The 26,868-nt window shown below is 50.6% G+C and overlaps 1 protein-coding gene across 3 annotated transcripts in view; it reads right to left on the reverse strand.

Annotated features, from left to right (window-relative positions):
- PMEPA1 (prostate transmembrane protein, androgen induced 1) overlaps positions 1-26,540 on the reverse strand; it is a 49,488-nt gene extending 22,948 nt beyond the window's left edge. The window contains exons 1-2 of one of the 3 annotated variants that reach the window (XM_032705084.1): positions 26,119-26,540; positions 10,096-10,134 (exon numbers count right to left, since the gene is read on the reverse strand). In XM_032705084.1, coding sequence (XP_032560975.1) covers positions 10,096-10,134; positions 26,119-26,221 — 142 coding nt within the window. In that variant the 5' untranslated portion in view covers positions 26,222-26,540. The remainder of the gene's footprint in view (positions 1-10,095; positions 10,135-26,118) is intronic. The other 2 variants (XM_032705083.1, XM_032705085.1) reach the window with 2 other exon arrangements.
- Positions 26,541-26,868: the final 328 nt, after the last annotated feature.

Here is a 26,868-nt window from a genome sequence, read left to right on the forward strand (position 1 = left end):
GAAAGCTAACGGCAATTAGGGATGGGGTTTCCGATTCCAGCTTCCTTTCAGCCCTGTCTCCCACTGCATCGGAGCTGCCTCGCACCGACAGGGCACCTGCAGCCTCAGCCAGCCACAGCCACCTGCACCACATCCCACAGTGCTGGAGCCTGCTCCCTCCTCCTGCTGCTGCTGCAGAGACACCAGGGAACATGGGATTCACTTCTCACCAGGCCCACCAAAACAAGGCAACTTTAATTCAGGAGGTCATGAGGACCCGGTGCACTGCACGGAAAGGCAAAGCAAAGCATCCCCCTCGCCTGCAAAGAAGTGAGATGGCACAGGCTGTCCTGCTCCACGTGGGACACTCACAGTGCAACAGCCTGTGGAGATGGGGGTTTACGGCTGCCATCAGCAGGGACCACAGCCTCTCCCAGCTGAACAAATGCTGTATGTACTGGGTTTTACCAGGTCTCTCTCCCTGATGTCCTCTCTTTCCACTTCCCTCCACTCTGGCTGTCCCCTAGAAAGTTTCCATTTCCACTTATTCTTGGGAAAACCACTTGTTGGTCAATTCCCAACATACTCAGCCACGGCCCTGTTGGACCCCACTGTGTGTCAGGTGCCCCAGTGCCAGCACCCAACCCCCATCACGGTGCTCAGCAAGTCCTGTGAGAACTCGAGCAGGGGCACCCCAAGAGGGACACAGGGACAGCAGCAGTGCCACAAACACGACATCATCGACTCTCACCAACACCCGGCTCAGGGACGTGGTGGAGGCACAGAGAAGCCACAAAGCACCACGAGCTGCAGCCAGGGAACCTCTGCTCCTACAGCATTTCTCCTGTGTGAATGGCTCCCCCTCATCACCTCGCTTGGAGCGAGGAGCCCGTCAGCCTTTGGGAGCAGTGCCGGGGACCCCGTTGTGCCCCCGCCCCGAGGCTGCAGCTCCCCTGGGGGCTCCAGGACACGCACCCTCGGGCAGCAGTGCCACAGGGGCTGCCCCGGCTCGCAGACGGGTGTCGAAACCCAGATTGAGCAAGTTGGCCAAAGCCACACAGGTCATGACAGGGCTGGAACGGCGACCGGATTTCCTCAGCGCGGTCCAGGGCCGAGCAGCGGGAAACGCTCCCTCCTCTGCCGCTTCCTAAGCGCCGTTATCATCTGCATCACTCTGCAGCTTTTGCTTACCAAAGGAGTGACCTTTGGCAAGGTAAGTTACTCCCATGGAACAAGGACAATCTTAAGTTACAGACATAATTATGCATTGCAGGAAAAAGAAAAAAATATGCAAAATGCATGCAAATGCCCAGACACGCACACTGCATCTGGTCACCTCGGGATTCAAGTTCAGCTCTTGAACTGGTCTGAACTGGTCTCCACCACCAGATGGGAGCGAATGCATGTGCACACTCTCACAGAGATGTGAAAAAAAATTATATTTATATATATATATACACATACACCAGAGTGAATGGGGGAGGTGAGTACAACCGCCCCAAATCTGACAAAATTAAAGGTAATAAATTTACTTCCACCTCAGCTGCAGCAACAGCCTGAGAAAGGTTTTAACTCCCACAGCAGATCTGCTGGGAAGTCTGTTTCGTTGTGGGGGGGTTGCGTGCCCAGGTTTTAGGGCGCATACAAAGAGAAGCCCCATAACATGCAGGGTGTGGGGCCAAGAACACGGCTGGGCTCCCCTGCCCTCCCCGAGTATCCCCATCCCGGGCTCCCCTGCCCTCCCCGAGCATCCCCATCTCCATTTCGGGCTCTCCTCCCCATCTCCATCCCGGCCCATCTGTGTCCCTCCTGCCGCCCCATTGTCCCGCTCCCCCGTCCCGTCCCGGCGCAGCCCCAGACACACGGGGGGGCTGCGGGGAGCCGACCCCGGGTCAGCCCCCACAATGGGCTCGGGGGGAGGCGGCGGAGCCCCGGTTGGCCCATCCCGGCCGCTCCCGGCCCGGCGCTCCCCGGCACCTGCCCGGGGGATGCAGGATTCGGGATACGGGATGCGGGCGGCAGCTGCCCCGCGCCGGGCGCGGGGTGCTCGAGAGGGCGGGATGGGGGCAGAGCACCGAGGGGAGGATTATCCATGGACACAGCCTGTCCCCTTTTCACTGAATTTAACAATAAAGCAGTAGCTATAGCAACGGGGTTAATTAATGCATCGATTTGCATAACTAAAACTCCCGCACCCATTCAAACCTCGCTGAAATGTTCATTCTTACACCGGCGGAGCGCCCGCGGCCGGGGACCCGCACCCACACCGGGATACGGGGGTGCGGAGACACCCCCAGCTGTGCCCGCTGCAGTGTGACCCGGGAGTAACCCCCTCCTCACACCTTCATCCCCCCTAAAGCACCAGCATCTGCAAACCAGCACGCCAGAAAGAGCAGGAAAACGGGGGCTAAACTGTCCTTCAAAAAATAAAACAAGAGGGGAAAAAGTGATTTTCAGGGATGGAGGGAGCAAAGCGCATTCCGAGGCAGAGGGGGTAAGGAGATAGGGAATGTAAAGGTTTCAGACTATCGTATAACCAGAGGGGGAAATGTCTTCTCACCACAAACATGCATCTGCATGATGTCTAGACAGTCATAAAAAGGGCAATTAAAGTACTGCAGGCTGCAGTAAGCCAATGTCTCCTCTCCCAGTCTAAACAGTTGAAACATACTGTACTAACTTCGAAAAAAAAAAAAATATAGGATAGGGAGAAAAAAAAGACAAGTTTGTAAGGAAAAATGTTTTGAAATTCAGTTTTAAATAAGCCGGTAAATTAATTCAACCTTGTCACATCTTTGCCTTATAACATATCAAATATTCCGCCTGCGTCCTGTCTAGACTGCGATAACAAAGGGCATTTAAAGCCCTGCAAGATGCGCTGACAGAGTAGCCATTTAAAGATGCAGTATTGCTTTCTCCATCTAAAACGATTTGTCAGATGGAGTTAAAATGAAAATGATAAGTAATCACTCTGGTTCACAACCATTTCAAAAGAAAAAAACCACAAAAACCCCACAGCTCATAGATATAAATCCCACTAAAATCATTCCAATGTATCATTCCAGTGGGATTTGTCTGGTTTCTTTTTTTATGGCATTTGCTTTATTTATTTATTTATTTTATTAATCTGAGATGTCAGTAGCTTTCTGCAGCACATGCATTTCTAAATAGGAGTGTATTAAGTTTGAAAAAGCCAGCTCCAAGTTTTAACTGTTTTACTGGCATAAAATGATAACTCGTGGAGAGACACTATCATAATCCCAAGGGTTAAATAAAAACAAAAAATTTCTTTTCAATGTTATTTAAAAACAAAAGAACAATCTACATCACATGAGAAAAACTGACCAGTCCCCATCACTGACACAGTTCAGCCTGGTTAGTCCCTGTCCTCAGGAAAGCAAGAGAAAAAAAGGAAGCTTAAAGCAAACTATGCGGGTGTGCACAGAGTTGTTTTTTTACTGAGAAAGGACCATTTTCTGGAAAAGGCAAAACAAGATATAATCCTGTCTAACACAAAAAACATTCTCCTCCCTCTCTGAGCTTTATCAGCTGTTGAAGAACCAAAAAACTCAAAATAAAATATATAGACAAAATAGCTGATCTGCTGAACAGGATGGCTAACGCTGCTCACGACAAAGCCAGTCCCACAGGCCAACAGCACCCCCGGGGTAACACTTTTACCCAAGTGCAAGACTGGCTTTAGAGACTGTTTTGTTGTACCATGGCATGACCACGTGCCCCTGGCAAGGGAAGGGGACCAGGCTGTGCCCAGCCCTGGGTCCAACTGCACCATCCAGTCCCTTCTACTGGGGGGAGCCCATGGTGGGAGTCACCCCTGGAAGTTCAAAACGGGGATGAACTCAGTTCTTCTCTGCTCCTCACCCTATAGCATCCCACTACCACCTCGTCTGCACCTCCCTCTGTCTCCCAACTCTTGTTTCTTAATTATTATTTTAATAAGACTGTTTCCAACTTCATTGTTCATTCCGCAATAGCCCAAGGGCTACAACTGTTCATTAGACAGAATTTCTGCTTTAATTGCACTGACACAGATGTGTAGGTTATCTGGAAGAAATTACTAAAATGAGCAGTAAAGAATGGGGCTGGATGCTTTTCTTCCCTTATGGAGAGTTTAATTTAACATTATTTCCCCCCACGCCCCATACAAGCAGCATCATTTGGTGCATTGCGGGTTCACAGAGGAATTAACCCCAAATTGTTCCCGCTGCCGTGGTGCACACAGGTGCACTATGCTCCCAGTGCTGCAGGAGGATTTCCACAGGAGAAGAGGGGCAGGTTTGGGGGCTGCAGGGTCTCCACCACTGTGAGCAGGATGGCCCATGTGCCCCAGGATGGCCCATGTGCCCCAGGCAGTGCAAGCCGGTGACATTCACCCAAGAGCGGGAGCACCTGGGATCACGGATAAAGCTTTGGGGAAGAAGTTGGGCCACCACCACCCAACATGCCCATTCCTGCACCAGCACTGCAAGTGCCAGGACTGGGGTGGGAAACAGGCTCCCTTGGTCGCCCCTCACCCTCTGCAAAGAGGTAAATCACCAGACACCAAAAAATGTCATCGCTGCTGCTCAACAGCGCCCGGGCTTCGCACCCGGCACGGCTGTGCAGCTGCCAAATCAGCCATGGAGTTCACATGAACTTCCTCTGCAATTCATGTTGGCCAGAGCCAGACACATAATAGCCTTGGATTCAGGGAGAAAGAGCTGCCAGCGATATTTCTATTTAAAACCCTCTATTTGAGCTTCATAGACTCATTCTTCACACATGATACACGCGCACACACACACGAAATGCAGAAGTGAGCCAGATCCAGAAGTGTTTCACTTCACCAGGAGCAGTGCCTAATAGCAATTCCAGGTTTTGGCTCTCTGATATTATTTAACAGATTTTAATTCAATAATAAAAAGCATGAACCTGCCAATTTTTTTTGGTTATGTCTTCTTGCCAGGAAGAAAAAAGTTGCTCCCAACTTTTAACCGAACTGTTCCCTCCTCTTTGCCTCCCACCCCAAGCAAGGGGCTGCAGCACAGAGGCACCTCCTGGCCAGGGGAAGGCTGATGCTGCAGAAGAGCTCAGCCTGCCAGGGTGGGCTGGGGCAGGGGCAAGGGCAACAAGCAGATGCACATGAAGCGTTCAAGAATCATCTCTAAATACGTCTAAAAGCCACTAAAAACTTCTCCTTCAGCCAAACCTATCCTTGATTTAAGGAGGGAGAAAAAAAATCCCAAATGCTACATGTTAAAAACAGTCTGCATTAAGCAAAAAAAACTTCCCTTTGTTGCTAGGGGACTTACTTGCTTTGTATCTGCTGAAAACCTTTAAAATGCCACCATTGTATTTTAACAAAACCCCGAGACTGAAGCATCTCATGTGCTAAAAATCAAGAGACAGAGCACATCAGTTCCATCTTTCCTTTGCAAGTACTTTGCTCAGGCCTGACTTCGTTTTTTATCTTGGTCCTCGATGCTTTTTGGCAGTTTGCTCCAGACTTACTGGCAAGGGCTAAAAGGTTTCTATTTAGCTGGTGTCAGCTGAGCATCTGTGCCGGCAAGAACTGGAGTGGGGGTGATCCCGACTGCATTTCAGAAGCACATTTCTTTTTGGGAGCTGCCACAATAATTTTCAGTCTAAGTGCATTTGGGTAGTGGGGTGACTCCCTCCGGAGGGGTCCCCTCTGCAGAGCACTCGGTTCTGGGAAGGATTCCTGGCCAGCGGAGGGAAAAGGAGCTGGGAACGCTCCCTAACCTGTGACCCTGATAACAAAAGGCAGGGAGACCGTCTAGACCTCCAGTCTGACGGGGAGTGAAGGCGAGCATTGTGCTGGGGCTGCCTCAGACAAGGCAGGCACACAGCGCTGCGGGGCAGGAGCACGAGGCGGTCCCAGCTGCAGCCACCGACAGCATCGCCCCAAAAACCCACCGCCCGCCCGGGGAGGGGGGGCACACACAGCCCACCCCTCCTCCCCAGCGCAGGGCTGAGTTTTCAGGGCAGCTCCCAGTCCCCAGCGCAGCTGGAATCAGTGGAAATGAAGGAGCCCGTCCGATTTCCAGCCTGACCAGCCCCGGGTTTCCCTTTGCCTCCGTGTATTTCACACATACAGTCCTCACGCTCCTGAACACACTGATCGTGCAATTCTAGCTCCGTGCAGACTGCCAACAGGGGAGAGCAAAAAAAATATGCTTCCCTCCACAGAGCCTTTATTTTCTTCCCTCCCTGTCTGGCTTAGTTAAAACGGGACAAACCAAGACATTCCCACTCTGCCAAGCCCAGAGATCAGCTCAACATTCAGAAAAGCTGAAGTCGAGCCCCAGCTCTCCCACATATTTCTTGTGTGACCCTGGACAAACCCCAGCGTTGAGGTCCTCACATATAAAAATATAAATACCCTAAATAAATGCTGGAGCGAATGGCAGGTTACTGCCGGGGAACTGCACGGAGAGAAAACAAAAGACCTATTAAAAGCCCTCAGTTCATCTCTGCCAGAGAGAAAACACTATTACCCAGTACTTAAAAAGATGCATTAAAGGAGAGAGAGCATCCGGGGGGGTGGTTAAGGACACCCCTGGCAGAGCAGTGAGGGGAAGCACTCCCGGCCAGCTGCCCCCAGGGCAAGGACTCAGGTGCTCCCACGCCCTGGCCATGCCCTTGGCCATGCCCTGACCATGCCACTGCAGGGACCAGGAGCATCACCTTGCCCTGAGCACACCTAGCACACAGTGGGGCTGGACCTGCAGCAAAACCTGCCAACCTGCAGGTCAGAACTCTGGGGAAAACAAAAACCATTAGTTTCACTCTTCCTGAAGGAAAGATAAGTACCTCTCAGAAACTGGGTTTCCTGCCAGAAGATGTGCTCCAACCTGGCTGTACAGACAGGTCCTGTCTGCACAGGACACACTGTGACCCATGGTGGCACTGGTGTGGTACCACCCTGGGCATCAGCAGTGCTCACTGGCCCAATCTAGACCTTTGGAGTTACAGCGTGAAGCTGAGCAAAACCAGCCCCAGCCTCTGAGATAGTTTTAATAGCCATGAAAAACCCACCCCCTTCTGATTAGAGGTGAAATATTAACAGCTGATGGTGAATACAGTGAATTCAGAGCAGGAGAGGAGTTTTGTTATCCTGGCAGCCACCTGATGCCAATCCTCAACTGCATACCCTACTATGACCATACCTTTCTACCTGAAAAAAAGGTGAGGGCCAGGGAGTTTCTGCTCCCCCCGCCTCCATCGCTTCCTACCCCATTTCCAAAACATCACCTCTCCTGCAGCAGCTCCTTCCTCAGGTGCTCCAGGTCCCTGGGACCACCAAGGCACCAGTGCTGCCCACGGAGCTGAAAGCTGTGGCAGGACACTGTGTGGTGGCACCAGGATGGGATGTCACACACCTGCAGTCTCGGCAGGGTCCAGCCCCAACCTCCTCACAGCTTGGCACCTGCCATGGCAGCAGCTCTTCTTCTGACAACTGCCTCTGATTTATTTTGGTACACATGCACAGGGAGACTGAGAGATCCTACACTGGGATTTTATCAGCAGTATGCAGCTATGGAAACAAACCCATTTAAGACTAATATAACAAAATGCCTAAACCCACAACAATAAAATAAAGAACGGTGCGTAATGTCATTTTCACAGGGGAGCACTGCAGTGAATGCAGAGCATGACCCAGCTTCTCTCAGACAGAATTCACCCAAACCTCTAAGAAATCACGTACTTTCATGTAGTTACATGTTTAGCTATGTGAATTTTGTTTTGTGCAAACCCTCCACCCTGCCCTTTGATTTTACAGAGTTCAAGGACGGCATCTCCTCCTAAATCAGATGAATAGCCATTTCGGCCCTTGCTGAGAGTATTCCCTCTTCCCTCTCCACATCCATTCCCAGCCACTCTTTGTGAGAAGCAGGACAGCCGACACAAAACCCAGCAGAAACTGCAGCACCCCTTTTTGCTCCATGTGCAAGGGGAGAATGGCAGTGCCTCACCATGCTCAGCCACACTGATCCCTCTCAGCAGGAAAGAGAAGGATGCACAAGTCATTTGCAGAAATCCAAGAGTCTGACATCCACACCAGAGACACCCCGGAGTTACCAGGGAGATGGTGGAATATTTAAAACACCCAAGAAAAAAACCCAAAGAAAGCTAAACCTCCCTTTTGAGTCGGTCTGAGGCAGTGCTCCCTGCCCAGGGTTGGTGTTTTGCCCTGCCATGTGCAGGGCTTTACCCCAGGGATGGGCACGGGCATCTCTGCCCGGGGGTCCCGGCTCCGCAGGCAGCACCAGGGCGCTCCGGGAGGAAGCGGATGGTGGAGGTGGCGATGTCTGGGAACGCTGGCCCAGGCTGGAGCTGCAGACAAGGACCCAGACAACAAAGGCGAGGCAAAAAGCCGTCTGATAGAGGCAGCCCCGTCTGGCAGCCGGGTCTTTCAGAAGCCCGGGCATGCACTGATGTCTGCAAGCACAGCTCTTCGCTGGGCGCACAATTAACCCCGCAGCAAGATCCCTAAAGTGTCCTACAGCACACTCCAAATAGCATCCATCTGGTAAGATGAAAAAACCCAAAGAGTACATGAGCACGGCAAAGGAGCAAACAACTGGAGACTGCAGGGAACGACTCTACAACAAACAAAAATTATGCTTAATTTTCTGTTATTTATATTCTAAGAAAACCGCATGTTTTCACTTGCATCTCTGCCTCCCTCCCCGAGGCACAAACACACACACACAAAATGGGACAGGGAAGACCAGGGAAAGCAGGAAGAGCAGCACAGCCAGAACACAACCCCGCTCACATGCCTTCCCAAATCACAGGACAAGAGAACGGGTGCGAGTTTTACAACAGTCAAGTGACAGCAAACACCTTTTGCTGGAGTGAAAAACGCCCCGAGCAGCTGCTCAGAGCACCGTGAGCGACACCGGGGCTCCCTCTGTTTGGCTTACCTGCTGCAATCTTAAGGCATTAATATAAAATAAATACAAATAAACCATTGCCTGCTGCAGGACAGTTTCTCTACAGACTGGTGTGAGTGTCCCAGCACTGGGGCTGATCCAGCCTCTGGCTCCTGCAGTTCCCCTGCCTGATGTCTGCACCAAGATAATGCTGCTGGGGGACCGGTGGTGTCTCACAGCTTTTTTGCACAAATAAGGACTATTCTGCTGTGGAACCAAATTCTGCCATCAGGCTAGAAATAATGCAACTGAAATAATTCTTTTTTTGTCTTATTTTAGATTATGACTTCTACTAATTGATGCTTGATAAAAGCCTAATGAATGATCTGTAGGCATTATAAGCCCGTTAAAGATCTGAGCGTGGTTATAAGCCAAGGTCATAAGCTCTATTGACTTCCCAGGCTCTATAGCAATTGATTAGCCATTTATTAAAATCATTTCTTCACCACTTGTTAACACTTTATTTTGCTGGTCCTTTTCCAGCAGGCTTGGGACTCCACATTTGAGCAAAGACACTTTACTTTTGGGGTACTGTCATAAACTCGATTCTAAACTGAGAGAGAGATACACAGATGTTATAACAATGTCTTTTAAAACAGCAAAAGCTGTTTTTCAAACAGGTTCAGCTCAAATCCAGCAGCCTGGTTCAACAGGGCTCCCAACACCTCATTTTGTCTGCTGAACACAGGCAGCTCCAGCCACACTCAAGGGAAGTCTCACATCCCATGATGTTAAAGGGTTCAGACTGTCACACTACTTTCACAAAATACTATGAAAGTTTCTGTTCTCGATGTAGTGCTGCTCATTAGTTTGCCAGAGTATCAGCAAATGGAAGAGTACTGGTGCTTAAAAAGACATTCAGCTTTTGAAGATGGTTCTACATTGAACAGCAAAAGGAAAAAAATCCCATCCAGGATTACCAAAGTGCAGCCAGGTACAGATAGCCAAAAAACAGCGGGTTTGCACAGTCAGCCACTGAAGACAACACTGCATCCCCCTCTGCACCCAAACAGCAGGTACCTGCTGCTCTCGGGGCCAGGCAACGTCCCACCCGTTCCGTGGAGTGAGTAACCGGGGTGTTTACGGTACAGCAGCTGCAATCATGCAATCAGCCTTCGTAATTAGATCTTGGCAACTCTTGAAATACTTCACTTACCCAGTTTACCTGGAAAGGTGCGACCTAAACATTCAGTGCCTGGAGACATTTGAGAGAAAAACAGAAAGCATCCGTCAGTGATGGGAGCCACCTCCGACTGGCTGCAACACACCCCAGCTCCCTCCTGGGGACTCGTCCTGGCAGAGCTCCCCCGTACCAGCCATGGCTGACACCTGCACCCAAACCTACCACCTCCAGGAGGAACAAAGCCACCCTGAGCCAGGTGCCACCACTCCTGGTTAGACCCCACATGCTTTTCCCACACCAGACATTGCTGCACAAGGTCCTGTTCCTCTCTCCCCCACATGGACCTCCCCAGGACCACTCTCCTCCACCCATGGCCATCTCACCTGGTGGCATGCTGAAGCCTTACAGAGGTTTGTGAAGTTTCTGCGATCACTCAGCCCACCCCAGAGACCTCTGCCACATTCAAGAGTGCCAGACTGCCTGCCCATGGCCCCGGGGCAGCACTCTGCACTTCAAAGCACTGGTGGGCTATTTGTCAGGTTCTGTCTCCTCTGCAAACACTGGCAGCTGAGCCTCATGTGCTGCTGAGCCTGGGTGAAAGCTCAGGGTCTCCTGACACCTCATCCCCCAGTGGGGGCTGTGAGGTGCTGAAGAGGAAGACCCACAGCAAAATCTTGCACAACACCCCAGACGCAATGCCCAGCAGATGTATTTTCAAGTGAGGAGAACAAAGCAGCCAAAAGTTTGCAATAAAAGACAGCTCATGACTTCTCTCTCACCCATCAGTGAGCAGTGTGTGACTACCTGCAAAACTGAAGGGGTTATGGGATATGGACCCTCCCGACCCCCCCAGCAAAACCCCAGTGCCTGACAAGCTGTGACACTGTGGCCGGGTGAGTGCTCTGCATCTCCCAGGGGCTTCACTGAAGAAACAGGACTTTTTTACGAAGCCCATAAGAACTGTCTGTCACTGATAATGGTTAATTGGTACTAATTAGTACAGTCTGATCTGAAGGAGTCCTACTGGCCTATAAACGTGGCCTTTAACCCAACAGACAGCAAGTGTGTCACTGCCAGACATACCACGCCAGGGCTGCAGACACACCGCACGCTCCCACAGTGGCAGCAGAGCAGGCTGGGAGGTCCAAGGGGTTATATCAACACATCACTGCTCCCAAATAAAGCTTTAAAAAGCTACCTTCCATGCACCTGAGAGGACAGAGATAAGCAACTTTCGCACCCCAGGAAAAGATTAAGGGTCAGAGAGTTGCTGCAAATTACCGCTAAATAACAAGGGATCGTGGGCTCGGAGTCGGCTCACTGAGGTGAAGTCAGGTTGATTCAAAGGGATGAGTTCAGACATTGCAAATCAATGCTTCACATGCAGGTGTTCAAAAGTGACCGTGCAAGAGTGTGGTGTCACCTGAATGCACATGGGCTCTGAGAGCCTCCAGGCCCTTGTGCACCACCACCACCACCCTGCTGGAACGGGCACCGACACCGACCCTGACGGGAAAGGGAAGAAAGGAATTCTGCCGAGCCGAACACCGACGTGTGGCAACAAGCTCGGACCTCCTCCTCCTCCTCAGCCAGCTCGCTGCACAGAGCCTGAAAAGGGGTGGGAGGCTGGAAAGGAGTGAAAGGCCATAGGAAGACTGGAGGCCAAAAAGGGGTGGGAGTCCCAAAAGGAAAAGTAAAGGCTGAGAACAAGTGGACGCCAAAAAAGGCTTGGGAGGCCCAAAAGGGTGGGAGTCAAATTTAGACGTTGAAAAAAAAGAGCCCCCATGTCTGCAGCTGGTTGGATCAGGATCAGCTTTTCTCTGGTTAAATTTTCAAAAGGGTAGAAAGCAACATCCCTCCCCACTCCACAGCCCAGGCAATGCCCCACTGGTGCTCAGCACGCAGCACTGTGCACACCCCAGGTGTGACACTCTGTGCACACAAAGGCACATCACCCTGTCTCATCATGCCTCATCCAAAATGTTTGGTGATGGTCTGGGATGTGTGGGAGAAACAAGCTGAACCCTCTGAAGCCAGGCAGGATTTTGGGATGCTGCTTCTCCCCTCTCTCAGAGCACTCCTGCCTCTCCCATCCTCACATCTGCCCTTTAGGTTCAGCCACTGCATTTGCCAACTTTTTAAATGCAAATGAGAACTGGCACATAAAGTCAGTGCTTTAAACCTGACCAGAGCCACTCTCGGCTCTCCTCCCTCCCTCCATATATGCATAACTTTTTTTATGCAATCGGCAGCAGGGGAGAGATACAGGGAGTGGCTGAGCCGTCGGCGCATATTCCCGGTGGATCGGTGCCCGGAGCCCTTCTGCAGCCGCAGTCCTGCCAGACGGCTCCATGTGAAGGGTGGCTCACACTGTCTGCCTACCAGCAGCAGCAGCAAGGAACCAGTAATTACACTGGCTGGACCAACACCTGCTCGTGGTTTTGTCTTACACTGTTTGTGCAACCCAACAGGCTGCCAACAAAACAGAGATGTGCTTCGCCTAAACAGGTGAAAACATGAAACGGGGAACGGAGCTGCCGTGTTGGTCCCACAACGCCTCTGTGCAACACATGCTGGAAAATCATTGCTGGTTTAGCCTGCAAGGAGGCTGCAAAGCATGGCATGCACTGAAAAGACAGGTCTTAGCTGTGGGAGGAGGGAAAAGGGCTGCTCCTGAATCCAGCCCCACGCTGGTGCAGGGCACACAGATGCTCTTTTCTGGGTACCAAAACAGCCTGGCTGGCCAGGAGAGTCCCACCAAACTGAGCACCCCATGTGGGATGATGGCATGCAGGACATGGCAGCCCTCCCCACCCTTCAGAGTAGAGCTGCTCCCCAAAAATCCCAGTGCCAGTTCAGAGCAGAAGTGCCCGTTCCCACACCAGGGCATGGGCAGGGGATCCAACCCTGCACAGTGTCTCACCCATGAAGCTGGAGCTTGGCACCGAGGTGGGAAGGGGAGGGTGAATACCCTGAAAGACCAAGAGCAAAGACCCCAAAGGAACACTTGGACCAGCCTCAGCCTTCCTTGCCTTTCTGCACGGCAGGAAAGCCGGGATCATCTCCAACCCCACCAGGTCACACCCAAGATATGCTCCCCCCATCCCATCGGCAGATGGGATTTGTTGTAGATGATTTGTCCTGGAATAAAAACATCAGCCCCACCTCTTGCAGCCTGTTTACTGAAAGCCACTAAACATTAAACAGAGGCAAAAAGTGTATCCCAGCAACATCTGGAATTTATCCCTTCTTCCTTCTGCAAGAAAAAATAAATCACGCTCTATTCTTTCAGAGAAAGAAAAATGATTATATAGAATTATAATGCTGGAAGAAGATAGAGAAGAGCAGAGATTTTCTTTGAAATGCTGTTTGGACAATTAAAAAGGGACAGTTTCAAAGAAGCAGCAAATCCTATCTCAGCTTCTTCCGCCCTGTCTCTCAGTGCCAGGCTTTCCTCCCATGTGTTGGCTAAGACACTTAGGAAAGCAACAGATTTTTTCATCCTTGCAAGACCTTAAGTAAGCTAGAAAGAAAACCAGCTCTAAGGCCTAAGTGGTTAAAGATATACCAAATAAAAAAATTATTCTTCCAATTCCTGCCAACGGGATTCGCAGGTGCCTTGATTTCTTTGGGACCAGCTTTCCTAAAGAGGATGGGTCAGTCCTTTCCCAAGAGAGCCAACACGCCGTCTCTCCAGACAGAAGAATGGAAAAGCTTTAAATATTACAACAGGAAAGACTATCGGGATTAATATGAGGATGCAAGGTCAAAATGAGATTTCCTCCATTTCCTCAGGCTCCTGATCCCAAAATGGCTGGGTGACAGCCCCACAGCATCACCTGGCCCCAGCCACAGCCAGGGAAGCCTGGGTTCAGAGGGAAACCGTTCCCAGCCTTCCCAAGGGGGGAAGTGAAGCAGCCGCTCTCACGCCAAGCCCACAGAAGTGCCTCCAGCTACTAAATTACCCAACAACTTAAATGAACTGCATTGATCAGCCTGGAAAACAAAGCTGCAGCTCTTGGCATGTGCCCAGTTAGGAGGGTACAGCTGCATTTTTCACCTGCAAGTAGTTACAACCATAGTAAGAGACATCCCTTTCCCAGCCCTGACGCCCCTCCCTGAGGGGAAAGACCAAAGGGCAAACACAGGCAAGAGGGAACCACTGCTCCAGACACCTTTCAGACAGAGTAGAGCCTCAGTAAATGACAGGTGTGTCCAGTTTTGCAATCGAGGGCAAGGCTGTTCCTAGAACAAGTCCCATTACTTGGGCTCCTCAACCCCCATCTCCTCGGCTGCACTGCTCCTGGACTGGATGCAGGATTTCATCAGGACATTAAACTCAGAAGCTGTAAAATCACTGTGCAAAAACCCAATTATACCTATTTTCGTAACTGCCAATTTAAGCTTGTATTTAGGTCCCCTCACATACCCCTATGTTACATAAAGCATTTCTTCCACTTGAAATGTAGCTTTCTAAAGGCCATTTTGCTTAATTTAATAGACGCTTAATGTGGGTCTGCAAATCTCAAGAAACGCAACCAAGGAAGACACACGGCTGCGAGATCCCCTCCCGAGCACCCAGCAAGAACAGGAGGGGATGAAAGGCATCTCCAAACCCATGAACCTGCTGTGACTGGAGTGCACTTGTGGTCTGAAGAGCAGCAAAACCCCACGGTCAAGTCAAAAGAGAAATTCCTGAACATCTGCACGCACTGTTAACTCCCTCGAGACCACCCAGCGCTCCAGGGGCTGCACAGCAGGATGGATCCTTCCCTTGCTGCACAACCAGGAGCTGAGCTGAGCCCACTCGGGCATGCTTCCCTCAGTTTGGAGAGAGCTGCTTTCTGCACTTCCACTAAATAAATGCAGTCATCTTTTTTTTTCTTTCTTTCTTTTTGTAAAAAGCTGCACTAATAAAAAGCTCATAGCGCATCTATTAAATCGAGTCTGTCCATTACGTTTATTGTTCCTTACGATTCAGGCCTGGATGGCAAATCAGTGGAGGCTGAGAAGTATTTATCAAGAAAACCCATGAGAACGATGAGGATTAAAAGCTGTCAGCAGGACAGGACATGTTTGTAACCCTGTAGTTGTTCTGCACCTTGCTCAGAGCACACGGGACCTCCATCAGAGGCCTCTGCCGCCTCTCCTTGTGTCTGAGCCCATCTCTGGCACATCAGCCACCACCTGCATTCCCAGCAAAAGCTGAGAAAGGTGCAGTGTGTATATACTGCTACCAATAAGTCACACCAGAGAAATATAAACCACTGATTGCATTACACACCAGTGATCAGTATCATTAAGTTACACACCTCGTGTGTGTGTTTGAACGTGCTGGAGAGGGAGACACTGAACTCGAAAACACAGCTTCCCATTAAAGCAAAGTCCCAGGACAGTAATAGAAGTGAAACAATAAAAATGAAATTTCTGCTTATTATATGGGAAATAATTGCAATTTAAGATCATTTTCCTCTCAATTGTATGAAGCAGGTATCCATCGATCACGTTGTTTCTTAAGTATCCTAAAGACATCACTAAGCAGGCCAAGGTACTTTCAGAGCTCAGTGCTAAAGAGCCTAATCTGTATATGCTGTTCCAAGTTATTGAAGCCAAGAGACCACCCTTGGTAAGGTGGAATAATGGGGGGAATAATGAAAACAACACAGAAAGAGCAGGACTTGCTCCTCCAGAAAAGCAGCTGAGACATCTGCCCTTGCAGCCTCTGACTGACTCTAGAGGAACCAAGTCTCACTGCACAAATACTTGGGAAGAGCACAAGGAAATTCAGCCCAGTTTCAGGCCTGGAGCAGGCACCAAGGACAAGCCCAACCTTGGGCCATCTCAGCTGCTCAGCTGTGTGTTTCACCCTGTGGCCCCAAGAGTCAGCTGGGACCCTCAGGACCGTGGGAAACAGCCCAGGAGGGTGTGGGAGGCGCAGGGCACAGCTCTGCTTTGGGGGGGATCTTCTGTTTTTGTAAGAAATAACAACATTAATCATAACATTAAACAGAAACCACTGAGGGGGAGAATTTCCAAGCCTGCTGAGCCCAGAGCCCAACCCACAGGGGGACAGCCAGCAAGCGGCCACAGCAGGGCAGCTTCCCTGGGACTCGTCCTTGGCAGCCAAAGCCACGGATGGAAGCGGCGACAACCAGAGTCAGGACTGTTGTAGGACTCAGGCTTGGAAATGTTAGTCTTAACGCTCAGCGGTTAGATGTCTTTTGGGAATTCATCCAAATGGCACTGCTTCCTTCCCACTTGCCCTGCAGGTAAATCTAGCATGTGGCTTACACAATCTGTTGACTTAAATAAAGCAAGGGCAGAAGAAGAAAGCTGTTCAGACATCAGGAAAGACTCATCGGTCCTTTGGGCAAAAGTCTGGGTCACTTCCCCCTCCTCAGCATACTCGGGGTGTCAGCCAGGGCCCCGTCCCCCTCCGAGGGAGCACGGGCAGTGAGGGTGCAGCAGAACCGGTCACAGTGCTCAAAACATCAGCAAAAAGGACAACAACAACATGTTGCCAAATTCTTCCATATTTTTGGCCAGCGACGACGCTTCAATTCAATTTAGAGAAACTGGAGTCCATGAGCTCTGTGTTCCAGTCAAGTCCTCTGAAATCAAACACAACTGAGCGGTGACTGTACAGGTCTCTCAGGGCTCGGGGAGATGGGGCCACAGCCACTTCCAAACATCACTGTGCTGGTCCACCTGTGCTTCCAGCTTGTCTCCAGAGTAACACAGCTACCCTGCAGATGTGGGATGTTTCTAAAGCACTGAGACTGCTCCATGCTCTGCAAGTTCAAAATCTTGCTGGATGCACATATTTCAGGTTCAAACCCAGCTGCAGTGTGCAAGGCTGAAGAGCAGGCAAGTAAGGGGTCCAGAGCGAGCCCACCAGCAGTTCTTAACCCTGTGCCTCTGGAGGCTTCTTGTCCTGCTATTTCCTACTGCTGTTCTCAAACTCCCTCCTCCTCACAGTCAACTCCAGCACCAGCCTTGAGGCTCCTGCACTCCTGAGCATGGCAGGAGCAAACAGACTCCCCCAGAGCAAAAGACTAAAACCTGAACGGAGCAATTCTGACAGAGCTGCAACCGGGGATGATTTGTTATCAGTTACAAAGAGAAAATGAATTCTTACAAATGGGACGGAAGCAGAGGAAGGCTACCTTGTCAGATGCTAGTTGTTTTCCCTCTGAGATTTTACACCACAGAGGATGCATTTGGAAGGAAAAATGACTCACCTCCACCTGTCTCTACTAAGATCACACAGCCATTCTACCTTGTGTGCCAATGACAAATGCTACCCCTGATCACCAATACAAGCTAACTAAGTAAAAGGCCAAATTCTGCATGTAAAGCATAAAATGACTGAGGTCTGCCACTACAAATACTCACAGTGCAAGTTCCAGTCTAAAAATCTCAAGGAAGGTAGAAGAGCCTTCCACATCAGTGAGGATGGTGAGCTCCTCAGGAGGCAAGCTAGACACTCAATCCATCTCTTGTATCAGATCTGCGTTAACATTTAAACAGGGCCTGCTGTTGTGATCTTTAGCAGGGAGCAGATGTGGTTTTGAGTAATGGTTAGCGTTACTTAACTGGTTATATTCACCAATGTAATTGACACCTATTCCATCATCCTTAATACACCCACTTCTTTCTCCGATACCATAAATAGATTAGAAAAGTTTCTGCAGATGGCCATGACCCCATTTGTTTGTGCACTTAGCCATGTATGAATCACTCTTGGCTTGTAGCAGCACTCTGGAATTACTGAAAGATAACTAGTCGGCACAGACACCAATAAATGAATCATGCTTTCCACAAGACCAAACCTTTGGGCTTTTACAGACTCCAATTACAAAGTAAGAAGAAAAGAACAAAGAAATTACTCAGTCTATTTGCACAAAGTCATGCAGAGTTGATTCACAGTTTTACAGAATTATTACTGACAATCATTTGTAGGGGGTTAGAGTAACAAACCAGCTACTTTACATATTGGACAGAATGAAGAGATGGAAAAAAAAAAAACCCAAACCATGTCCTGCATATATTCTTTGAAAAGTAGCATTGATTTTGGTGCCAGTACCTCTTTTCATTCTTGGTATGCTCCAAGCCTGGGGGTTAATCAGCTTTCATTCGCCAAGGCTAAGTTCTGCCTTGCTGGGTTGCTTGGGCCAAGTTTGCAAATGTGGGAAATCCTGTTGCACCTGCTGAAGTGCACAAACCTCACGCCAGCAAACCATCACAGGCACAATCCCTCAGCCCTACAGCCACCAGCAGGGTCTCATAAATGGCTCAGAGAACTGCCATGTGCAAAAGCACTCGCCTTTCTAGCTGCACATTTTTGAATGTGTACACTGCAAGTGAAAAATTACCCAGTCTGAGGCATTTTATTAAAGATATGTGCGAGACTGAAACCAAACACCGACGTGTGAACCACTTGAAAGCGCTGTGGACGTCCACCAACACTGACAACTTGTGAGACAAGTTCCCAGTGCTGTGCAAGGTATCCTTATGTAACACCACAGCCCAGGACACACCAATATACACCACACACAGCAAAAAATACACCCTCTGCTAAAGGGAGCATCAGCCTAGTCCTGTAGCAATGAGAGACTGGAAGTCTGACTAGTTGGACAGACAAAGGGACACTGATGGATCGCGACCTCAGTGATGCTTCTTCGCTGTATGCAGTGAAAAAGTAGCATTAAATCAAAGAAATCTAAAAGTGAAGGTGGACTTGATGCCAACCTGAGCCTGGATAGGGACAAGTGTGCTGGTTGTAGCATCTCTGAAGTGATCAAAGTCACTGACAGTTTGGGAAAGGATGTAAATTAAACATACACACAATGCTATTTGTCTAATGCCTCCCAGTGATACCACCCTTTACACGTAACTGAAGATCCAACTTCCTGAATTTACCTTGGAAATTATATGTGTGCCCTGTTTTACACTCCTGCTCCACTTGGTCCACAAGCAGAGAGGAGCTGCCAGCCTGGTACAGCTTAGAGCCACAGCTCAGGAGAGGCCAAAACCAGCACCAGAACAGCTACCACACAGCTCAAAACTAATTTGGGAAAACTTGTTTATTTGTTCTCATGCTTGAGGCTTCTGATTTCTGAAGCAAAGTATAGACTCCACCCCAAACTGGCTACAAGAAGGAAAGGTGCTATACAAGATTTACATTAAAACCTTAATAAACATTACCAATTCCTACCCCTCTCCGTTACTACATAAATTAATGCAACAAGCTCTCTTGTATAAGAATATGTAGGCGACAACAACCTTCTCCCTTCAACAGGAGTTTATCTGAGGATGTGCTGTAGATAGAAAGGAAGGAAAAAGATTCCCAGTAGGGCTGTCTTTAGAAAGCTTGAGTCACTAGAACCACGGTCTCCAGGTGCAGCACAAGACTAAAAAGATGAGTGTGCTAAACAGTAACGTGTCCTTCAGAAGGAAAAAAAAAAAAAGCTAAATCAGGAACCTGCAGTATGAGGTGGATGCCTGGATAAACACTGTACAACAGACCGCAGCAAAAATGCTAATGCAAGTTTAGTTTTCACACCAGAGAGATTTCAAAAGATTTGCAAAGCTTTGATAATATTTAACATCTTTACTAATTTCCTTTTTGGTGCAATCATAAATTTACCATGGTAGCCAAAAGATCTGGGATGAACTACAAGTTCTAGCTGGCTCCAAAGCCAACAAGAATAATGTGTGCTGTTACTATTTTCTCTGAAAACATACCTCTGCAAAATTGACTCAAAATGAGAAAAGAAATTGTGAAACTGTCATTACAAAGAAGCATTTAAAATGCAGATCAAAGTGCTGCCTTAGAAGCTGTATTCCTTGCCAAATCATCAAAGCTCTCTTTACTCTCAATAGCTCCCCAAATCCTCTGATTTGGATGATAAATTCCTACAGCTGAAATTTATCTCCTTTAAAAAAAAACAACAAACAACAAACGAAACAAAAAGCCCAAACCCCACAACTCCTCTTTACGGTTACAAACTACTTCATCAACCAGTTGATTGAACCACTTTTTGTACTACTAAATTAACTTTCACAGATGTGTTTATGCCTGTGTGCACACACAGACAGTGAGACTTGTCAGCTCTCAGCAGTGTGTGTGTGTGCAGGGTCTCACCAGCTCCCAGCAGTGTGTCTGTGTGTGTGCAGGGTCTCACCAATTCTCAGCAGTGTGTCTGTGTGTGTGCAGGGTCTCACCAGCTCCCAGCAGTGTGTCTGTGTGTGTGCAGGGTCTCACCAGCTCTCAGTGGTGCCTGTGTGTGTGTGCAGGGTCTCACCAGCTCCCAGCAGTGTGTCTGTGTGTGTGCAGGGTCTCACCAATTCTCAGCAGTGTGTCTGTGTGTGTGCAGGGTCTCACCAGCTCCCAGCAGTGTGTCTGTGTGTGTGCAGGGTCTCACCAGCTCTCAGTGGTGTCTGTGTGTGTGCAGGGTCTCACCAGCTCTCAGTAGTGTGTCTGTGTGTGTGCAGGGTCTCACCAGCTCTCAGCAGTGTGTCTGTGTGTGTGCAGGGTCTCACCAATTCTCAGCAGTGTGTCTGTGTGTGTGCAGGGTCTCACCAGCTCTCAGCAGTGTGTCTGTGTGTGTGCAGGGTCTCACCAATTCTCAGCAGTGTGTCTGTGTGTGTGCAGGGTCTCACCAGCTCTCAGTAGTGTGTCTGTGTGTGTGCAGGGTCTCACCAGCTCTCAGCAGTGTGTCTGTGTGTGTGCAGGGTCTCACCAATTCTCAGCAGTGTGTCTGTGTGTGTGCAGGGTCTCACCAGCTCTCAGCAGTGTGTGTGTGTGTGTGTGCAGGGTCTCACCAGCTCTCAGCAGTGTGTCTGTGTGTGTGCAGGGTCTCACCAGCTCTCAGCAGTGTGTCTGTGTGTGTGCAGGGTCTCACCAATTCTCAGCAGTGTGTCTGTGTGTGTGCAGGGTCTCACCAGCTCTCAGCAGTGTGTCTGTGTGTGTGCAGGGTCTCACCAGCTCTCAGCAGTGTGTCTGTCTGTGTGTGTGTCTGTGTGTGCAGGGTTTCAGGTGCTGAAACTCAGGTGGCTATTCCTGACCCTGCACTCGCTCATTACTCCTCGAGGAACTCCCAGACCACTCCTACATTCCCTGCAGCAAGGAAGCAGCAACACAGCAGCCCACTAATCAGCTCTGAAAGATGGAGATGAGAGGTCACATCCTGCTGTCACAGAGGGGAGCCCTGTGCCGAAATCCTCCCTGTTCCTCTCTGGTGCCGGATGCAGCCACGCCGCTCACAGACGGAGCAGGTCTCTGATGTGCTTCCTCACCTGGGATCTGCCCGAGTGACCTACCTTCTGCCACCCAAAATAGTTATAAAATAATCACCCAGCAATTCAGCCACACAGACAGGAAGAACACTGCATAAAACATCCCCGTTGACATCAATGATTCCTTTGCTTTATGGACGTCTGGGAGCGTGCTCACGGTGTGAACCAAGTTTCCACTTAATTGCAGCAAAGTGGCCCTTGTACCTCTCTCCTTGTGAGCTCTCCAGCCAGGCTTTATTACTTTGACAAAACGTGCCAACAGCAGATGCACCGTGTATTGGAGAACAGGAGGGATCTGATAAGATAAACCACACACACCACACATGGGATCTCCCTCCAGGAAGGAAACTCGTAGGCAGTTTTTACACGAAACACCACCGCAAATAAATGACCTTTTTTTCACTAATTAGGCTTAGCAAACTCTGACAGTTGCTACTACCTGAATGAAACAACACCAACAGACATGACTGAACAGTGGGTTACTCAGGAAAGAAGCTGGATTGTAATTACTGTCTATTAGTGACACCATGTATTTTGGTACTTCCCTTGGAAAGGTCTCCTCATGTCTATCCGTTTATAATTTAGGTTTACAAATTCATTCTAAAACTGGATTTATCAAACCACCAACTTCAGCCTGGGAAATCTAAAAATATTAGTATATTTGGTGAGCAACAGCAAATAAAGTAAGAACATACACATGTGGGTTCCATCCGCAAGGGAAGCAGTGGTAGTTCAACTAATTCAACATCTTGAAAATTCAGACGTGATCCCAGGCCCTACCTCAGGACTTTCTGGCTTTAAAAATAAGGTTGCTGTTCCCAACAGACCCTTCAGTGCTGGTCCACTCAGAACTCAGATCTGAAAACACACTACTAAACAAAACAAAGGCAAATCAAAGGCTCATTCAGGGGGTGGAAGATGCCTCCATGGCAGACGGTAACAGGACTCAGTGCAGCAAACATCCTCCTCTGAAAACACCCTGATACTGACTGAAAAGGAAGAATTAGCCATGTCTGGTCTCCACTTTGCATTATAGATGATCACCTCTGATTATACAGGATCACCTCTGGTGCCGTGTGTGCTGGTCCCACTGTGCAGCTCAACACAACCCAGGTGTTCACCCACAGGAAAAAAAAAAAAGCAAAGTTTGAGTATTTTCCCTGCATTTCCCTTCTGTGTCTTTGCATTCTCCCATTCAACACCAATTATAAAACACTAAAATTAAAATCACCAACTGAGGGCACAAAACTAATTTTAAGAAAGACCCCTGTGCTCTCCAGGCCTTTCCCTGGGTATGAGAGGTGTGACCTGCAGGGCTGGGACTTCAGAGCGTCTGGGTCCCCAGGGACAGCCAAGGGCACACTCAGACAGCTCTTAGGCCACTGCAAGCAAAGCCATCCATGCTCTGCTCCTCCTGGATCGTACCTTGGGGTGCTGATCTCAGCAAAAAGCAGCACTTTGTCACGGACACACGGCCAGAGCCAGACACAGGGAACTCCCCGGTTTGGCTGAGGTCAAACTGAGATGCCACAAACTGATCATCATCTGTGCAAGCACTTTCAGGCTTGCTGAAACCCTGGTAGCATCTCTGGCTTCCTTCTATGAGGAAAACTTGGCGGGGGGGATAAAGAAGTATGTGGTTACTATCCACTCTGCCCTGGAAGAAGCTGTAACTGCCATTGACATAGTGTCAGGAAAGAAACACATTTGCCAAAAAAGCAGTCTGAAGGGAAAGGAGATGTGATCCCTGGTTTGAGCCATCTGCATTTGGTTTGCTATTAACCCAAAGAACGTGAAAACCTAGAAGTCCTTGCTTGGACAGAAACCTGCTCTCACAGTTTGTGTCACTGGCCGGACACAGCACTGCCACCAGCCCAGGGCACTGCGGCCAAGGGGACGGAGGTGCAACGGTACCTCTTAAACTCCCAAAGGCTTTGGATAACGTTCCTGCACCAGCAAAGCCTCTGCCCAGAGCCACCCAGCCCAGACAGAGCTGTCCTCACACCCCGTGCCTGCAGTCATCCTCCCGCAGGGATGCCCAGGTGCCCGCGGGATGCCCGGCCTTGGCACCCACACCCTCCGGGAGCCGTCCCGGTGAGGAGCGGGGAAGGCAGCGGGGAGGCAGGCACAGCGCTCCGCTCTGCCAAAATAATTAGTTATTTACAGACTCTTCCGCCACCACGGTCACCCCTGACCTCCTTCGGCAGCCGGAGCGATTAGAGCCCACTGCCGCAGACGTCTGGCTGCTTAACACGGCCCGGCACACTGGCACTCCAGCCGGGCGAGACTCCGCGCCCCCGCCCCCAAAAAGCCCTTTTATAATCCTAATCTGGGAGCGCCACACACAGAAACCAGCTGCTTCCTCCACCGCAGCGCCGCAGCCTGCCATACGGAATGGAGCCTGCAAGGAAATGTTCGGGGGGATCGCTCGGACAGTTAACCTATTTAGAGGGCTAAGTTAGAGGAGTTTGCAGTTATGCCGCTTTCCCGGGAGCGCTGCTGCCTTGGTAACTTTTGGCTGAGAAATTAAAGAGCATCTGGTGGTGGCTGCTCCGAGGATCACTCGAAGTTGTATTAGAAAGATACATAAAATAAAGAGACGGGAGGAAGAAAAAACGCTGTGCGATGAATTTATCTCAAGGGAGGCTCAACTCTGTCCTTCCCACCTAAGCCGGGTGGAGGAAGCGATCAGGTAACAGCCCCTGCAGTGCAACCAAAGCTCTCCTGGAGCACGGAGGTGAGTGAACGCTGCCCGTCACCAGCAGGAAATAAATAATAACATTGGCGATAAAGAAACCTACACGAACATGAAGTAAGGGTGGGCAGCAGCAAGGGAGCTCTGTCCAAGGCTCCCAGGAACTAATGGGAACTCAGTGTTTGAGTGGCAGGACCCCAGAGCTGACAGAGGGCAGGGGACAAGTCAGGGAAGGATCTCAGGAGACGTGTGGCATCAGGCATGAGGCTCCTACAACACCCACCCCAATTCAGGCAAGGTCTCCTCTGCTGTACTTCGCTGTCCTCAGCCTCTCACACACCCCCATCCATAACTGGCACCTGCCTCCTACCAAGCCTTTCATACACTGAAAAAAATGGGAAACTATAAACTATGCTGCTTCTAAAAAGTCACGGAATGAAATTAAAAGCCTGAGTTGTTCCAACAAAACCTCATGCCAAGAGTTAGACTAGAAGAGAAGCTTTTTCTTCAAAAGACATTACACATTTTAATTCACAACTTTTATCATAACCATGAGCCTTGATCAGACACAAAGTAAAGTCTCTCATCCTTGGGATTCTGTGGGACATAGTTTATGTTCAGCAACTGGCTGACACAAAAAAGAACTGTATCTTCATTATTTATACACTGCTATTGGTATGCACATCTACCCCGGCCTGTTAAAGTCAGGAAAGAATAATGGTCTATTCAGTACCGGTAGTGTTAATAAAATCAGGCAAATCCAGCTTAGTTTTGTCTGAACACGAATGAGATTAAATCAAGATTAAAAGTGCATACAGTACAAAGGGTATGGTTTATGCTAAAATTCAGAATGAACACATTTGAGTACCCGGTATACAAATGCCTGCAGACCTTCCCCGGGACTCAGACACCTGAATTAAACAACGATGAAACTGGAGAAGGAGAAGGCAGATGACACTGGACAAAAGCCATCCAAAATACCAAGGGACAGATGCTCTGCAGCCCCGCTGGAGGTAACGGGGCAGATCCTGTGCTAGCAGAGACAGGCACAGCTCAGCTGGCTCCCCCAGCACACACCGAGCGCCAGCCTGCCCCGTCGCAGTGCCAGGAATATATGCAAAATCCAGACTCTTTCCCAAGTTTTCCTTTTGGGCCATTTTGCATTAGTCTGTGCAGGGTTTGGATTTCACGGCACTGAACGAGGTGCTAAGCAGGGTACAATCCTGACAACCCTCCAGGGCCGGGGTTCCTTGAAAATCTTCCCTTTACAGAAAATACCATTTGCTTGAAACTGCCAGAGAGCCCCACTCATTCCTCTTTCCTCAGCAGCAATATTCCTTCTCTCTCATCTCCGTGCACTTCATTTCCAAGAGGGAAAGAGCACACAGAAGTGGATATTTAGGTCAGGCAGTGGCCTCACTGCTACTCTGCGAGGGCTGAAAAATATTAACGAAAAAAGGCAAATCGCCCTTCGGAACAAAAAGCCCCGAGGGGCTGGAGATGGGGGGAACAGGTTCCCAAATACAAGCCCTCTCCGGGTGTCCGGACCGCGATGCTCCCCCGCCCGGTACCGAGAGGAGGGTGATTTACCCCGGAGGAGCTCAGACCCCCGGGGGAGGCTCGGGGGCCCCGCAGCATCACCCCGCAGGAGGGAAAGGCGCGGGGCAGGGGCGGCTGCGCCCGCCGGGGCACGGCGAGGAAAGGGCGAGATGCGGGCGGTGATGGAGCCGCGATGGGGATGAGCGCGGATCTCACACAGCCGGTGCCGGGGAGCGCCCGGTGGAGGCTGATCCCGGGGAAGCCGATCCCGGGGAGCTCCGCCAGCCAGGCCCGCGCCGTGTCACACCCGCACCAACATCCCAGCAGCAACAGATGAGAGACCAGGGCTCGCACGGAGGGGGAAGGAAAATCACTCCGAGAAAGCGCATCGCAGCGAAGGGTCCCGGCGCCGCCGGGAGCCCCCGCGGAAACTTCCCCGCCCGCGGCGGGGCCGCTGGGCGATCCCGCACCCACGGGCACCTCCCGCACCCACCCCGGGGAGCAGCAGGACAAGTACTTACTGATCTCCATGCTCTGGAACAAAGACCTTTTGCAGTTGCATGTGCAGGACACATTGGGCTGAATAGCTACGGCCGTGCTGTTCAGCCCCATGAAGTTATACATTTAAACAAAAAAAAAAAAAAAAAAAAAAGGGGGGAAAAAAAAAAAAAAGGGGAAGAAGGCGACGGCGACACAAAGAACTTCCCAGCCGCCGAGCGCTCCCCGGGCAGCACCACATAAAGCCGGGGCTCCTCCTCGGCGCGGGGGGGCGGAGGGAGGGAAATGCAGCTGCGATCAGAAATTGGAAATAAAAAACCCGGCGCGGCGCAGCGGCCCCGGCAGCGGCTCCGCTCGGCCCCGCGGCTGCTCCGCGCCCCTCCGGCCCGGGAGGCGGCTGCGCTGGGCCCGGAGCGGCAGCCCCGCACTTTTGTGGGGCGCGGCGCGGTGGGAGCGCGGTGGGAGCGCGGCCCGCCCGCTCCCGCTCCGCTCCCGCCCCCCGCGCTCATTCACGGCCACGGGGACGCGGCCGCGCCGCCGCCGCCGCGGGCGGGACCGTGACGTCAGCGCCAGACGGGGACTGCCCTTCCCTCCTTCCCTGCTTCCCTGCCCTGCTTCCCTTCTCTCCTTCCTTTGCCTTCCCGGCGCCGCCGCCGGGACCAGCGGTAGGGGGAGGGCGCGGGGGGGCGGCGGGAGCGCGCCCCGCTCTGCCCCGCGCCCGGTGCGGGACCCCCGGGACGCGCCCGAGGGGGGCGGCGGCTGCTCCAGGAGGG

The sequence above is a fragment of the Chiroxiphia lanceolata genome, chromosome 17, assembly GCF_009829145.1.
Source record: "Chiroxiphia lanceolata isolate bChiLan1 chromosome 17, bChiLan1.pri, whole genome shotgun sequence".
NCBI classification, from domain to species: Eukaryota; Metazoa; Chordata; class Aves; order Passeriformes; family Pipridae; genus Chiroxiphia; species Chiroxiphia lanceolata.